This window comes from Anopheles ziemanni, chromosome 2 (genome assembly GCF_943734765.1).
Source record: "Anopheles ziemanni chromosome 2, idAnoZiCoDA_A2_x.2, whole genome shotgun sequence".
Classification (NCBI taxonomy): Eukaryota; Metazoa; Arthropoda; class Insecta; order Diptera; family Culicidae; genus Anopheles; species Anopheles ziemanni.
Window position 1 is genome coordinate 34,814,894 of NC_080705.1, and position 16,546 is coordinate 34,831,439.

Genomic DNA, 16,546 nt, shown 5'->3' on the forward strand with positions numbered 1-16,546 from the left:
CAACCTAGACGTTCAGGTGGTTCCAGAACAGCACAACGCCCGAGCAGTGCACGGTAATTAAGTGCGAAGAATTGATTTTTATGACACACGATTAAGCGGGCAGGGTTGGCGAAGGCGAGGCTGGTAAGTGCAGGGACAAGCTTTTGCTTTTCCTACTCCATCTGTCCACGCAATGCCGGGATACAAACAATGGTCCGGTTGGTCGGTTGAAGGAGCAAGGCCACTTGTATATCGCCACTCCAGTGAGTGCACCTGAGTGCACACTGGACTGCAACTGCACAATTGCAGCGCCCCGGATTGAGATAGTGGATAGCGAGTCATTTATTTTCATGAAATTTAAATTGGCGCCTCCTAGGCGAACGGCTCGGCGGGAGCTCGCGGGAAGGGTGCGTGGAGGGAACGCATAGCATAGGATGATTGCAGCGGGATACCAACTCCCTTACGTTGTGGAGCGGCAGGAGTAGCGATAAAAAGCCCGAAGCAAGCTACTAGCGAGCCGTGGACCATCGTAGTATTTTTCAATTAAAATAAAGAAAAGCTCCCAACACTTCCCGACAGGGCGCGTAGGCGCGTCGCCATCGTCGCGAAAAACGAGGGGCAATGGTAACACCTACGAAAATAGATTATTTATATATTTATTTCCCAACTCGATGGCAGCCTGCAGGTCGGGGAAAGCACGTACGGGAAGGGCAGTAGATTAACGCCAGCAATTGCGCTTCCCAGTCGCTTCGGGCTTCTAGCGCATGATAGTACACGATTGCGTTGCATTCACACTCGAATTCTTCTCCTCCAGATTGCGCCAAACGGTGGAAAGGATCGAAAGGGGACGCCGTGCCACTCGGGATCGTATTTTTGCGCAAAAGGCATACACCGCCCGAAGTGACATTTAATTGAGCCAATAAAAATGGTCCATCTGCATGCCCTGGGTGATGCCTCACCCTCAGACGGGGGTTGTGTATCTTCGCGCTGTAGCGTCGTTAAGACCATTACGTCCTAAGATGACACCTGCTGGTGCTGGTCCGAGACGTAAGGCGGATTATAACGCGCCGCGAGATCACGGCTGAAGAAAAGATTTTCCTATCGGAAAGGAGTGGTCGGCCAATAAAATGGTCTCGGGAGTGGCAGGATTAATCGAATTTTAAACGATACTATTTTGGAATTAATGTCAAGATGCCGCTCGAGATGAGAAATCGGAGTGATGTAGATTTGAATAAGAATGAAATTAATGAATGCCAAAAACTTTAATCATTAAAGATAAGCTCTAGATACTCATATTCAAGGTCCACACCTCACAACCAATTGACAATTTTATTTACACTGCAGCTTTCTGTTCACTTCCTGCACCAACTGGTGCACCCTGGCCCCATCAAACGCTTCCCCTTCGGTCCACTGCCCACCAACCTTCAGTTCCTGCAGTTCCAGCGCATCTTTGAAGTTCTGTGCCGACTCCGTCGCAAGCATGCAGGCGAAAAACGCACCCGGACGCTCGGTCCCGGTTAACTTCCGCGTTTTCGATAGACAAGCGTCAACGCTGTCCGTATACACGCCATCGTGCGTTTCGACCTCATCCAGTGCCGATAGGAGAACATTTCTCTGCGGATGGGTAACGGAAAACGGGTTGCTCGACATAACAAACCTGTCTCCTATTTTTGTTTGTTGCTACCTCTTACCTGAACCGAACCATCCTCTCCGACGAATCGGATTGCTGCCAAGGCACAGCTAAGGTACCGATCGGCATCATCTCCTCTCGCCGTAACGTGATACTGCCGGATGTCGCAAATTTTTCCACGCGACGACTCCGGAACCCGCCGGAGACAATCCGTCACCGTTTGTGCGTTGCAAATCGGGGCCAAGTGGAACAACTGCACCAGGCTAAGAACTGCAACTGTGATGTTCCGACTAAAACTCCCCATTCTCAAGGGTATGTCCAACTTCGTGCACCTACGGGAAACGACTGAAGTCTCGAGCGAGATTGTGGACAACACACCACACAACAGCTTACGTTCTGTAAATAGAACAACTGATGTTCTAATCATAGATCAAACGTAAACTATCAATGAGGTCTTGTTGATTTAGATGCAGTAGTGACGGTCACATGGATTTGACAAATAAATGTCAAAGTAAATGCCCTATAAACCAACGAGAGACCGTAACCATGGGAGACGAATGAACTGAAACACGTCTTTTTGCGTATCATATGATTATGAGATTCGTCGTCAATTTTTATTTAGCCAAGGCGTGCCATTATTGCGTTCTTCACACTTCTACTTGCACAATCCATCGTCAATTTCCTTGATCAAACCCTGCACGATGCCAAAGTTGAAGGGAGAACCTGCCTTCAGCTTTCCAGCGCGCAGAAGCTCCACGTAGTCGACCGCTTTCTTGAATCCTGACGCCGAGCTGGTTCCCAAAAAGCACGTATAGAAAGCGTTCGCCTTCTGACTGGACGTCAGGACGCTGGAAGCCTCTGCGACGCACTTCTTGATGTTGGCAGCGTGATCACCGGAGGAATCGACTACTTTCAGTACACCCAGAAGCTCTTGGAACTGGGAGGAAGAAACCACAATTCAATGGTTATGATCGCGGCCAGTTGTTCCAGGCTGACTTCAAGGAAGAACTACAAACCTCAACATTGCCCATTTCGTCCACGAAACCAACCACCTCCAGGACGCACTGCATATGCTTGTCCATGTCCGGCGAGCTGTCCGTCTGATACTGGCGCAGCTCGCAGATGCGATTCTTCAACGAAGCCGGAATATTTTTCTCACATTCTTCTACAGTTTTGGGCTTTCCCGCCTACGGACGGTAGCAGGAGTTGATAAGTTTTTTGCTATATCGTTGTGAAAGATTTATAAAAAATTACCTGTACTAGTAAAACCATGCACCAGACTAGACCGAACGCTATGAAGATATTTTTCATCATTTTGATTTCACTTCACCTTCAAGATGTTTCACCTTATGCCATCGAACGTTACGCGAAGGTGTTTTATATGCATCATCGATAACAAAACCAACTGGTCTTGTAGCGTTGCAAAAATATTTAGCTAGCTGCTACAAGGATATTATTTATTTATTCAAGTTTTCATAACACAATTAGACTTGAACTTGAAGTATCTCTAGTGCAGTTATGTCCGTTGTTCTTTTCGTGATATTCGTGGTGATCGTGGTGTTGCTACAATAAGCTGTAATGTTTAATAAACAACAATAAAAAAAGTATGACTCATGCATATCGCATATAATAAATTCAAAATGGTCAATTCCAACATTAGCTAGATAACTATTGATCGATGGGCTTTTTTCTGTTTGTCCATGAAAGTCAGCAAACCGACCATTTTCCATATCATGCCAAACAGTCTTTTTTTGAAAGCAACCTCAAACATTTTGCAAATTTCACGGGAAATGGAGGTAACTATTGGTTTTTCCAGGTTGTTTATACTAAAGGGTCAAAACCAGACATTTGATATTTGCGTATTCTTATCTTTCAAGGAAAAAAAAAACCTAGAAAATCATCGGCTAGAACGATATGAAACATGTATGAACACGTATGGTGATCTCCAAATTTTTTGCCCACCGTTGAAAAATCGCTTGAGTTGAATGCAATTGCAAGTATTATATTTTTTGGATATCATATTTTTTATTAATTCAGATAAGATAAGGCCCAGATTTGAATTCAAGATGTTTATTATTTTCTATGTACATTGACATTATTGACATACTTTCTTATCGATATTTTTCATCATTGTGTCTACTTTCTTGCTGTACTTAGAACCCTGGGGCAGCTTCCCAGCTTTTATAAGTTCAGTCAAATCAAACACCTTCTTAAACCCATCCGAGGATGTTGATGTCAGCATGCACTTGTAGAAACCATGCGCCCGTTTTGCCGTGTTCGATAGCTCAAGCGTTGATGCTACGCAGTTCTCCAGGTTAAATCCATGTCGAGCGTCCTCTTTGATCGCGTTCAGAGGCTCATACAACGAGTGATACTGAAGAAAAAGTATGATAGAAATAATCAAAATAAGAGACAATCTGAAAACTAACTGAAATGATCAAACCGTACGTCTCCGAAACCTTCTTCATCAAGAAATCCTAATGCGTTCATCACACACTCAATGTGTTTTTCCATATCCAAACCATCGAAGATTTTATACTGACGAATTTCACATAACCGTCCTTTCAAAGAAGCTGGCATCTGTTTCTCGCATTGTTTCACTGTTCTTGCAGACTATAAATTGGAATAGAATTGAAAAGTTTTTTGTAATCATCATATAAAAGACTATTAATCGTAACACTATAAACTACCTCAGCAATAATAATACAGCAAAACGCTAACAGAAAGATGAAAAAAACCTTATGAAACATGGTTGTAGTTATACTGGCTACTTGTTGGAAAGAAGACAGGTTTTTATAGCTTTTTGTATAAATAAAACTGTAATTGTTGTTTGTACAGCTTGTGTTGAATGAATACACTGACGCAAGGTATTTAGCAGATGGTATTCATCCCGAGAGAAAGCTGAACAAATATTTTATCAAACCTTTATCTACATTTCAAAGCAAATAAAAGTCAACTACTATAAATCAATTCTCATCAATAGAAATATCTTTAAGCTATTTTAAAGCAAAAATAGTAAGATGTATCAATTGATACATTTAAACCTGTACTTTTGTTAATTGTCCAATTCAAATGTGCATTTTATGAATAATGAATAAATACAAAAACTGGAGAAACACATATAAAAAAATACATTATCACCTTGATATGAAACAAAAACACTTGGGCGTGGGAAAAATACCACATGAAAAACCAAAGCAAATGATTTCATCCTATGTCATTTAAGGTTCAAATAAGAAACCTTCTCAACTCCTTAGAGCAAAACTGTTAAACGTTAACATGCTTCGAATTCTTCTTTTTCTATCTATGATGTGTTTGTATCTTAAATTCTTTCAAAAAATCATTTCAAACCATCACATCCATTTTTAGTATCCACCACCATTATGCAATTTATTAGTCTGACGACTGACTTCCATCAAACATTGCTGCTCTAAATTACTTGCAAATTTTCGCATCAATTTTCTTCATCATGTTGGCCGCTTTGTTGTCGTACTGAGCACCTGCCGAAAGTTTGCCCGCCAGGATCAGCTCGGTCAGATCGAACACCTTCTTGAACGACTCCGCCGAATCGGACTGCAGCATGCACTTGTAGAATGCGTTCGCTCGGCTGCCTGCGTTCGGTAGTCGAAACGTTTTTCCCATACAAGTCTCCAGGTTGAAGTCGTGCTTCTTATGCTTCTCGATGGCATTTAGAGGCTTGATCAGCTTGTGGTACTGAAAAATAAGGGGAGAATTCGAAACATAATATCCTTTGCGGAACGGACTTTGCGTAGACCACGTACATCTCCGCGACCATCCTTGTCGACAAATCCTATGGTTTTCATGACGCAGTCCATGTGCTTATCCATATCCTGGCCATCGATGATTTTGTACTGACGAAGTTCACACAGCCGCCCTTTCAACGATGATGGCATCTGCTTTTCGCATTCAGCGACCGTCTTCGCGGCCTCAGCCAGCTTTTTTAAGAAAAGAAGTTTTCAATTAATGTTTGATGCGGTTTTCCGCGCCTTCAGTAGACTTTCAATTACCTGCACTAAGGCGATTATCGCGAAGAAAGATATGACAACTTTGCTGATCATTTTCTTTATCAGGTGTTCGATCTGAACTGATTCGAAACAGGCATCGCGTGCGTTTATATACTGCCTCGGGAAAAGATGTTCGTACGAGTTGTTTGATCTTAAATCGTTGAGTGCTTCATTTGTGCAATGTTTGATTCTACTGACCAAACATGGCCCGTTCTGTTGACTCATCTTGTAACGTAGCTGTCGAAGTATCGAAACTCTTCACCATTAGGTCAGTAAGAAAATGGTTTTCCTTTGCATCGGTCAGGTAATTTGCAACTTGCTGCTGTTGTTCCGGGCCTGTGCCGTGCTCTATTATTCCCTCACCAGTAGGTTTTCCCTCCTAGACAAAATTAAGCGCTTCAGTCAAAGGCAGTACGACCTCCGAACAAGCTTAATTAAAACGCGCGTTCTTCCATCTTATCGCGTCCCATTAGATCGCAACTCGATCCGGCCCGACCGGACAACGCCATTAGCGCGCGAGGGTGACGATGAGCTGTAAATTGACGAGTGGGGCACATAAAACTCATAAGCGGGTGGAACCCACGGAAAAAAAAACCAACCAACACCAATCGACCACCGATCGGACGCTTACTGCGGGCGTAATAAAATCAGGCACCGGCCCAGCCCAAAACGATCGAGCCCGAAATCGACGAGCCTTGTGGGAGCCCCCCGAAGGCACGCATTAACAACCCGGCCCGTGGCCGAGGCGGAGATTAGGTTACATTCCCGACCGGCGGCAGGCGGCAGACCCCGAAATGCCAAGGTGCCATGGCGTGCGCACGTTGGTGATCTCATGCAGCTCGTTTCCCGCCGGTCCGGGAACCGTGATAGTGGTCTTAATGGAAGGAAATTTGTCGCCCAGGACTGCACTTGACCGGAGCCACCCACCACCGGATGGTCAGGTGAACGAACGACTGCGAAGGAGCGTTCCGTGGAAAACGAATTTACGACAAGTGTAAAACGCATCAACAACCTTGCGCCGTGATCGGGAAACAGCATCGTGAAGGAAATCGTTTGCATCATTAATGGTAAATGAAAGTGATCCACGTCGATTCTCTACCTACAAGGTCCTACGGCGCCCACAATGTAACAGACCCTTGAGAAATGGAACAACTAATTTATTCCACGCAGCACAATCCGGTGGTATCGTAAATTCATTTATAGTATCAATTAAAGTGAAATAAAATATTATTTAATTTCAAATCTACACTCATTATTTATTCCGTCTCGATAAATTAGCGATTTTTATGTCGAGCGCTCGTTCGACGAGTCATCCGACGGTGGTCGTGACTTTCACGCAAAACATGGCCTGGACACGACATTAGAACGACTGTTGGTGGTGTGTTGAAATGGGAGCTTCCTGTCCCGTATCTTCCACAGACTCTACGGTTACCTTGGGCAGGTCCACTAGAACAAATTCTCCGTGAGCGGTCGTGGCAACAGGTTTCGATCGTCGACTCGTCGAGCGCGATCCACAATAAGTCGTACGTCGCCAGAAGCGCCCACGCGTCCATTCCGCTCGTAGCGGGTTGTCCAAGAAAACACTGGTCGCCCCGGATGAGTTATTGATAGGTCTTGAGTTGCAGCAGGTATTTCCCAGTCTCCGCAGTCCGACGCTACAGATCGATGTCCAAACAGGCAGACGAATGACGATGAATACATGTGTCGCCCGGTCACGCCGTTTCCCATGCGGGCGCGTCGTTGCAGGTGGGAATATGCAAATGCTGCATCGGAAAGGTCCAAAGACGACGACGACACTTGTCATCTGATGAAGTCACTTGTTACTGCCAAATTTCTGCCGAACGTTCGCCCCAAAGCCAAAACACCAACACTTCCAAAACAAGCGACCTGCCTGATACTCCACGGCACCCATTTGGAAGCACTGTCCGGAAGATTTATCATGACATCTGTTTGCCTAAATAACCTTTCGGGACCGCCATTGTCCGCTCGGGGGTGCATACTAATCGGGCAGGCCCGCTTTCGTATCGGTCGCTTATGGGCAAATGGTGTCGCTTATTTATGTCATCATTAAGCGCGACCAATTTGGTAGTTGAGCTTGAGGGATCTTTTCTTTCCGATTTTCAACCACATTTCTGGCGGTTTATCGTTATCTTTTACCTTGCTGGATTGATTTTCTTATTTGTTTTTAATTTGTTTACTTCGTTTTTTATTTTGTCAGCCATCTTGCGGTTCCGCCTCGTGCCGCGCGGAACGATGGAGGTGTTTTTACAGTGTTGTCTGCAGCAAATGAATTGTTTTCGTGCCGTGAAGACACGGATTTTTATACACTTGCTACAAGCAGTGGGGACTCTTTGCACCGAACCACGGGAAGTGTTGTAATAAATGAGTTTATTAAGGATGTATATAATGCGAAAAACATGTGTTTGTGGGTTTTGGGGAAGATGCTGACAAAAAACTCAAAGTTCATTGGTCTGAACAAAGTGAAGAGAAATAAGTGGAAACTAAAGAAATGATAATAAAATGTTTTTGTGTTTAACAAAATGCAACGAGCTTTATAACTAATTATTTTAAAGAGAAAAACAAGCCTTTGAAAGTGAAAATCAATTGCGCCACAATTAAAAAGCAACACCACCCATAAATGATATGCCCAATGGGAGAGGATAACTTAATTCCCTTTGCGACCTAAATGCATACATTCCGACAACGATCGATCATTCGATCCACCGTTTCGACACATATTAATTGACTTATGAAAAGGCACATGAAGTAAAAAAACAACACATACGACTGTTGTATCAAAATTGAAACATGATCGTCACGGTGACACTCGAATCCGATCGAACCACTCGGTAGCTGCTGGCATCATCCTGAAGGTGCCACCTGAAGAGGCCCTCCTCGAACGTGGGCTCAAGTGCGTTCGCCGTTCGCCAGGCCGCTTCACACCAAAACCCAAACACACGCCCGCCAGAAAAATGGGATGCCGTCATTATGCTACCGTGCTTGGCACTCGAAGCTGAATTCGGAGTCAATCGAGAGGGATGGGAAGAGCGCAAAGTAAAAGACCCCACCTAACCACCGCAAGCGGGTTGGCCCACGAACGCATCTTCCGAGAGGCGTGCGTGATTTCCGAATTGACCAACGAGTCAAGGAAATGGAAAGGGGTGGAATGGGGAGAGTCGAAAGATGGGCTGGGGATTTCGAGGAATGATCGGGAAGGCGTCAAGTGATGATGACCTTCGGCACCGACGAAGCGAGGAGTGCCAGTTCGCTGGCTCGGCTGGGTGTAACGGCCATAACGCTAATAGTTGTACGAAATATAATAACTCGTAAAACCGAAACAAATGGCCCCGCCAAATGGTCCACCGAATGGGGACCACCGGCGTCGATGGGCCACGCGAATCACGCGGTTTGGGGCCGTCGCTTCAGCGTGCTTTTATTTGCCCGCTTCTTAAACCTTGTTCTGCAACACGGGCGCGCGCGTGCGCACGCCTGCCGCCTCCCGATACCTCAGTAATGATCAATGAAACACGGTGAACGAGAGGCCATTTAATGCGTCGGTGATGCGATCGTTTTACGACGCGATCGTTCAGTTTGCTCAGTCAGCTGGGAATGTGAGATTTTTTACCCTCCGGTTCCCCAAAGGTTGTAAACATGTTCACACACTCACCGAACCCGGAGCTGCGGAGGCTCCAATGTGCCCCTCGGTGAAGGTATCCGTGCCATCGCCCGTGTGGGCCTGCAAGGTGGCAACTGATCACATTGGCTTTGGGACAGGTTTTTGACGAAGGACGAGCTCACGCAGATCGAACGCGAGTCCTGGTCCGGAGCTGGAAGTACATCAAAACGCGTGTACGTGCGATAAGGTTGATGGCCATTGGTTTTACGACCACCAACCGGTGCAGTTACATGGTGAATCTAATAAAGATTACGAGCCTATATGGCGTGTTGCGTCATTTCCTGCGAAGACTGGTTCCCATCGTGACAGGTTCGTTGGGATTTGCAAGGCTTTGAGAGTAAGATCCTATTTTGGGATTACTTCGGTCGGAGGTCACGAAGCTAGTGTGTCTTTGGTATTTTGGAATTTTATTATATGCCAAACACATGAAGAGAATATAAAGAAATAAATTATCCCTGTTCTCCAACAAATCCGCACGTCCTTCACAAATGAAATCGGTGAAGAACTTTAAATTGATGAATAATTCAAGATTACTTGTTCACGAGCAGGAAGTCAAACTCGCAGATGTATACAGAGACGTTACCAGCTGTACATTCTGGAACACCGGAAATAGTAATGCAAAAGGCCCATTCGCCCTCCTCTGGTCAACTAGATCCATTATTCCGAACGTCTTATTTGGAATTCAAATATGCCATGTGGAGGTAACTCGTCGAAAAATATTCCTTAAATCCCAGACTCACTTGAATTCACCCGACAAGGTGTGATTCTTCTACGAAAGACGCTCCTAGGCCCTGCGCTGTCTAGCGATGACAGGTTTGAGATACTCTACAACAAAAGAAGACAGATTTAGTAAAAATTGGACGCAAAAATACGCCTCCCGTTTATCCAGTCCAGTACGTGTCGAAATACGCAACATCAAACGGGTCCAGCGTTGGTCTTAGCGGGGCGGGCAAGAACCATGTACATAGACTGAATGCAGCTACGCCCACGCTATGACCTCCGGGCGACTACCGGCCGTACCGAACGAATGAAACAATCGGCCCAACCGACCAATGGATACATGTGCCTCGCGCTGAACAACGTCTTGGTCTTTCGTGGTCGATGGTAAGGGATCTGGTGGGGTAGGGGGAAAAAAATGAATGACTCGTGCCAGGCCCGGTGTGCATGGACCGGCGCATATGTCAAACCTGATCAAAACGGTCTGCCATCGCAGCAGTCAAGTGGCGCCAAATGCGCGACTGTCCGAAAACATTAACAGGTTGCTGACAGATCGTCGGTGCGACGCGCGCGTGGACTGAATGGACGTTTTCTTAACGGGGTCTATCTATTATTATTTTTTCTTCTCCCTCGTCTTTGTGCTTTGCACTCCGCTTACCCTTCGCACCCGCTGACATTGATTTCTTTCCGTTTAATTTCGCCTCCAAATCGCCTCTAAATTATTATTATGGTCCCGCCGATCAGCTAACGAGGATGGGAGGCCGTGCCGTACGGGTTTACGCCGTCCGTACCGGGACACGTCCCGTTCCATTTGACTCCAAAGCCCTCCCCAACCATCCATCCCCACACACACACACACGCGTGCACAAGAATATTCATTCATATTTCATGCGCTTAGCAAATGGCGCAAAAAGGCAGCGCGCTGGCGATCGCGAGTCGCCTTCCACTACCGCTAAGCGCTCCAAAGGCGCAGTTTTGGGGCAAGGTGTCTCGTCAATTTGGCGACGGGACAGATTTTCATAAATCTGATTTTCTGCGCCCGTCCGTTGTTCGGGGCCGGTTTGTTTGTTTGTTTGTGCGATGGCTGTTTTGCCGGGGTGCGATGCAAAAATCGTTAACAGCTCAACGCGACGAAATCGCGACGACGAATAAAAATCGCTCTTGGGTGCGCGCGCATTAGGTCTTTAAGGCCGATTTATTATGACTAATAATCGCGACCATTATTTTCATTATGTTAATTGGTGAGCCCGATCGTAGGGTGGTGCAGGCGGGAGGGGGGTTGATTCGTGCAGCGCCAAACGTGGAGTGTTGCGAAATTAGTATCACATTTTGTTTTATTTGTTGGTTCGTTTTTTTCTGCTAGTTAGTTTTCCCAACGGGCGCCTTATCTTGGAATTAGGTTTATATGGTGTAATGGGTTTTTTATTCATTTTGAAAGGCTTCGGCTCAACAGAAATCGCTTTGAAAATGTTGTCTATATTGGATCCAATATTTTAAATGTGCCTCCAAATCGAAAAATTGATTTTTATAATGCACAAATGGGAGGATTTCCATTTATTTATATATTTATCTAATGGGCGTTCTAATATTCCTCCAACAATCGATAAAAGCGCAAGCAATCGAAAAGAACCATTCGTTTATTAAAATTCATCATCTTCAGAGCCATTTGCTAATTGATTTAATTTGGTTTCGAACAGGAAGGCAACGGTGTTTCTGCCGGGGACGCACATCGGTCGACAACTTAACTGCAAACGCAGCGGGTGGTGCCGACAAATAAGTATTTTGTTGTCTATTTCCTTAGCCCCACAGTCTTGGGCGGCCGACCAAGCCGACACACCGACGTCAGGCTCACGGACGGACCACCGTGCCGTAGAAGTTGCAGTTGCCCAAAAAGGGAACGCACCATGGCGGAGCGGGTGGCAAACTTCCATCACTTTTATTTTCGATTCATTTATTCCGGGGCCAAACGGCGGGGAACGACAGTGCGTGTTGCGCGCGTCGACACCGGCGAACCATAGATCACTCCGTCGAGTCGTTCGTTTAAAAACGTCACCCGCACTAAACGTTACCAGACGACGAGGAGCGGGAAAGAGCATCGCTGGCTGGGATCTTCCTGCCGGGAACTGAAACCCCGCGGACCGATCAACAAGGCGTGCTCGAATTAATGATGCGTACGCGTTTTAATTAGAGCATAAATCAAAGCGAAGCGAGTGCACCCGAGGGGATCGTAGAAGACTCCGGACGATCGGTTCACGGGGTCCTCCAAAAACTCTCACCATCTGACAGGTCCTCGCAAGCAACCCCTCCCGGGGGTGACTCATAAAAAGCGATCGATCGCGGGGTCGATCGAGACGAGACAATTATTTTTCAATTACGGTTTGAATTTGAATAATTGTCAATGGAGCGCAGAAAGGTTGATCCGCTCCCGGCTGCTAATGGGAGCCAGGGTTGCGGTTTTTCGCTGACAGTGACACGTTTTGGCGCAGAGATTCGACTCACGGTGCGCAGACTGTATGACAGCCGTCGCCGCGATGCCGTCGCCTCGATTGTCGATTAGAATTCTGGAGCCCGTCAATTCCACACCAGCGTTTTCTTGAGCACTCGTCCACGGGGTTATACCAGGGCTGAACGCTGAGTCATGTACGTAAGCCGCACTTTGTAGTACACATTAAAGCCAACGCAGTGCGCACCTACCCCGTGGTGCGTTGGTTCGAGAATCGGCCAGTCCTCAACACTTAGGTACCAGAAACATTGACGAGGAGTCGTCTGCAGACTCCCTGCCGTGTGACAACACACGAGGTGTTCTCAGGTTTCAACCTTCCTCGATGCGCGTTTCGGCGTTTCGGTTTATTATTAACTTTGTGTCCAACTTCAACCTGAGCCGCGCTTAACAATTCCTCCCATCCGTCGATCGATAGACGATCGATTGCCGTAAACACCAGGTTTGGTCGGTACGCTGGCCTGTCTGGGACATTAAAAAAGGAAACATTCCCATGCCCGGAACAGAGATGTTGAAGCCGGTTGGAGGGAAGGAATAAAAAAAAGATAGGCAAACTCCCAACAGGTGAGTCGCAACTGCAACTGGAAAGGTGCGCCGTGGCGCTTGGAGTGCAACAAAACACTTTGACAGATGGACCATTGTTCTGGAGGTGTTTTAGTAGTTATTATTCACCCGGCCCGTGGTTTTGACATCGTAGTAAACCAGTAACTCCGGTTCTGCGGTGATCGTTGCAAAAAATATTACTCTGCAGAGTGGGGAAGACAGAATAAAAAAAACACTTCGCTACGGCGACCGATCGCTAAATAAAAACATAAAACGATTCGATCCGTTCCGAAACACCTACGCATCTCCCGGCCGGGTTGGGAAGGTTCGCGGGCCTCCGAGTGCCATTGGCGCCGCCTGAGTAAACCCTGCAACCTCTCAACTGCACGAGCGCCAACCGAAGGGGGACAAAGTCAACACAGCCCATAACCTTCGGCCACGGGTTTTGCTGGCTGCCGTGTGATAATGAAATTCCATTTCATCTCAAGCAGCGGGGATCGAATGCACTTCAAACGGAGGGAGGGTGTAGCGGCAAATCGATGACGAAATTAATGCGATCCGACATTTTGCCGTGCCATTGTCTATACGGCACCGTCACAGCTTCGATTCCAGCCCTATGGCACCGTTTTCGACACTTTGTACGATCAATTGATCAATTATAAATTATCAACGCCTGTTTATTGGTTCAGCGGTGTCCGACCCTAGGGTAGAGATTGGGGACTGGGCTAATGACAGGACCGTCGAAACCTTGCAAAAAGCCAGCCAAAAGGTTACGAATTTCATTGCATCAACCTGTTGGTAGGTTGGTTAGTGCTAAATACCGTCTTCGAACGGGAATTTCCATCAGAAATACCCCGCAAAGCAGTTTTAAGCCGACGTCTAATATTGCTTAAATTACCCATCCGAGGTCCTAACACGATTTTTCATTTTTATTGAAGCTTAACACCAAAATTACTTAAAATAATAAATTGAACGAAAATAAGAAATTTGGAACTTTCAGGAAAATGTATTCAAAATTATCAAAGATTGAGTTTTTCGATCAAATCCAAGGAGCTCTTACATAATGCAGAAGAGTTTTACTGTAATTTGATCTCCCAACACACTTAAATCCTGATTTATTTTTTTAAAGTAGGTCGATATTTCTTAATTTTCAATACATATTGTAAATTTGACTTTTATTTTTAACTAGTTTAGTGTTTTTAATGTAGAGCAGTAAGCTTTGCTAGATTAACCCGTTAAAGTTTGTCATATTGAAAACTAAAATGTCTTCTGATTTGTCTCAATACTCCTACAGGCCTTAACAGCGTCCTCATCCATTTCATATAGCGAAGTACACTTGATGAAAACTCTAGACCAGTACTTGTGCAATACAAACTCCATCCTGAGCACATCCTTGAATGAAACTCGTATATGTAAACCGTCTGTCGAGTCACAACACTCCGCCCTTCCCTCCTTTACCCTATACTGCATACGATCGAATGATTTGTCAATGAGTAGTAACGTATGCAAACGACGACGTTGGCTACCCTACTAATTTATGATCGTAGCACAGCTTCCACCCCTTGGGTTCGCTTGTAACTAGAAACAGATTTAAATCCGATGTATTCCAATCACGTTTCCTACGGTCTGTAGAGAGAAGAGGAAATGTGCGGAGGAGAGGTTCACCCGGTGTAATATCCGGTGGCAGCATGTCCGAATGGTTGGAACATCGAACCGTCGATCGAATGTCGTCGGCCCGTTCGCGAGGAGTCGCTCCCCCTCCCCGGCTCGCGATTATCATACTGCTACTAAAATATGGATTTTACTACCGCAGCAAACACTCGACGTGATCGACGGGAGCTGCGGTAGCACAAACCACAATCAAGAACCCATCCCGTACCGATACGCTTGGCCAGCGGGAAACTAACCAGCGCGCCGACGATCGCCCCTTCGGCGGCTCGTCCACCGTAGGAGAGCGATTTCTTCATAAATAAATTAACAAATAAACAAGATCGTAACCGTAACAATAACACGGTACACTAGTCATAAGCCCCTGCCGACCGGTTTCGCTGGTCTAGCAGGCTTTGGACGTGTCCTATCTGCTTCCCTCTATTCATTGTTGTCTGGCCCTGAGGTCCTGGGCTCTTTGCGCGGGACACGCTTCCAGTTTCCCGTTTCCACAATGGCGACTTTAATCTGGAAACCACCGCAACAACACACCCGGTTCCCGTAGAACTGGTCGATGATTCAATTTTACCCTCCACCTCCGGGCGCGGTGACTTTCTCGAGGACCGGGATATCTGGAACCGACGTCCCGGACACCATATTTACGAGGAGAAATGGTGGCGGAATGGTGGCGAACCATGACACACACAGCGTGGACATCCAGACATTGCGATGGCGCGTGGGTGCACAATCGGTTAAAATGGCGCTCCGGGATGGATGCCCTTCAAAATCTTGACCACCATACGCCAGACGCGAACATGCTCGTTGGTCGCCGCTCACCGCTGTGTGCATTGCCTTTTCCCCTCCCGACCGTTGTTTGCGTCTGTTTGATGCCTTTAGTTATGGTAATGCATGTTCTTTATCCTCCACTGGTGCACGGGGTTTGGGGACTTTAACATATTCCCTTTCTTCTCGGAGAGGGAATCCAGACACCCGCGGGATGGATCGGGGCAGCGGGGTAACGTTTGGTAAAATTTTGATAGCTCTATGTCTCAGCGTAAGGAATGTACCACCAGAGGCCACGCAGACGACCTATTCCTCATCGTAATCCCCGGCGGGTAATAAAGTTGTCTACTCGATCGCTGCGTTGAAGTATCTCACTTATGAGGCGGGGTGGTGCGTACTCCAAGATTACAAATGGTTCGTTGGCTTGAGGGTGGCAAAACAGAAAAATTATTGGTCTCCCAATTGGATGGCGCGGTGAACCCGCGCGAGAGTGTTGGTGAATCGTAATCTGATTGCCATAAAATTTTCAAATGACTGCACAAAGAACATAATCCCCTGCAGCGCCCGGTACATTATCGTATGTTTTGCCACAGCAAACTGGTCCATTTATTTCATCCAATAAGGCACCACAGGACCAGGAGTCCAGGGAGAAGGGAAGGTTGGTTTTGGCCCCACCGGGACAACCATGACCACGCCGAACCGCATCAATCATAAGCTCATAATTCACCGGATAACGCGTGCAACCGAGGCTGGCCACATCATTGGAGGACTGGGTTTGTATTCAATTCTCGCTCTCTTCGGGCACCGGTTCCCTGGAATGCACCTTACCGTGTAATACGGCAATAAAACTGCGAACAAATCATTCCGATTCCGATCGGCACGGACAGAGATTGATACGTTACACGCAACGTTCCATGGCCAACTCCGACTAATGAACACGCGCCAGAGGTATCGCATTTATGCGGGTAAAACATTTAATTACCTTTGTAAGGATTAACAAATTGATGCACCGTTAAAGTGATCCTCATCTTCCGGAAAAGCCCCAA

The 16,546-nt window shown here is 46.4% G+C and overlaps 4 protein-coding genes across 4 annotated transcripts; all 4 read right to left on the minus strand.

Annotated features, from left to right (window-relative positions):
- Positions 1 to 1,308: 1,308 nt before the first annotated feature.
- On the minus strand, positions 1,309 to 1,913 carry LOC131293483 (uncharacterized). Its single transcript, XM_058321561.1, has 2 exons — positions 1,671 to 1,913; positions 1,309 to 1,593 (listed from the first exon to the last, which is right to left on the minus strand). Exons 1-2 carry the CDS (start codon positions 1,911 to 1,913, stop codon positions 1,309 to 1,311), a joined length of 528 nt encoding a protein of 175 aa, XP_058177544.1.
- Positions 1,914 to 2,264: 351 nt separating this feature from the next.
- On the minus strand, positions 2,265 to 2,923 carry LOC131293484 (uncharacterized). Its single transcript, XM_058321562.1, has 3 exons — positions 2,864 to 2,923; positions 2,626 to 2,796; positions 2,265 to 2,546 (listed from the first exon to the last, which is right to left on the minus strand). Exons 1-3 carry the CDS (start codon positions 2,921 to 2,923, stop codon positions 2,265 to 2,267), a joined length of 513 nt encoding a protein of 170 aa, XP_058177545.1.
- A 781-nt stretch (positions 2,924 to 3,704) lies between these two features.
- On the minus strand, positions 3,705 to 4,359 carry LOC131293485 (37 kDa salivary gland allergen Aed a 2-like). The gene is made up of 3 exons (XM_058321563.1): positions 4,348 to 4,359; positions 4,058 to 4,222; positions 3,705 to 3,983 (listed from the first exon to the last, which is right to left on the minus strand). The coding sequence occupies exons 1-3, from the start codon at positions 4,357 to 4,359 to the stop codon at positions 3,705 to 3,707; spliced, it is 456 nt and encodes a 151-aa protein (XP_058177546.1).
- A 661-nt stretch (positions 4,360 to 5,020) lies between these two features.
- Positions 5,021 to 5,688, minus strand: LOC131294886 (37 kDa salivary gland allergen Aed a 2-like). The gene is made up of 3 exons (XM_058322938.1): positions 5,638 to 5,688; positions 5,392 to 5,565; positions 5,021 to 5,323 (listed from the first exon to the last, which is right to left on the minus strand). The coding sequence occupies exons 1-3, from the start codon at positions 5,686 to 5,688 to the stop codon at positions 5,045 to 5,047; spliced, it is 504 nt and encodes a 167-aa protein (XP_058178921.1). The 3' UTR covers positions 5,021 to 5,044.
- Positions 5,689 to 16,546: the final 10,858 nt, after the last annotated feature.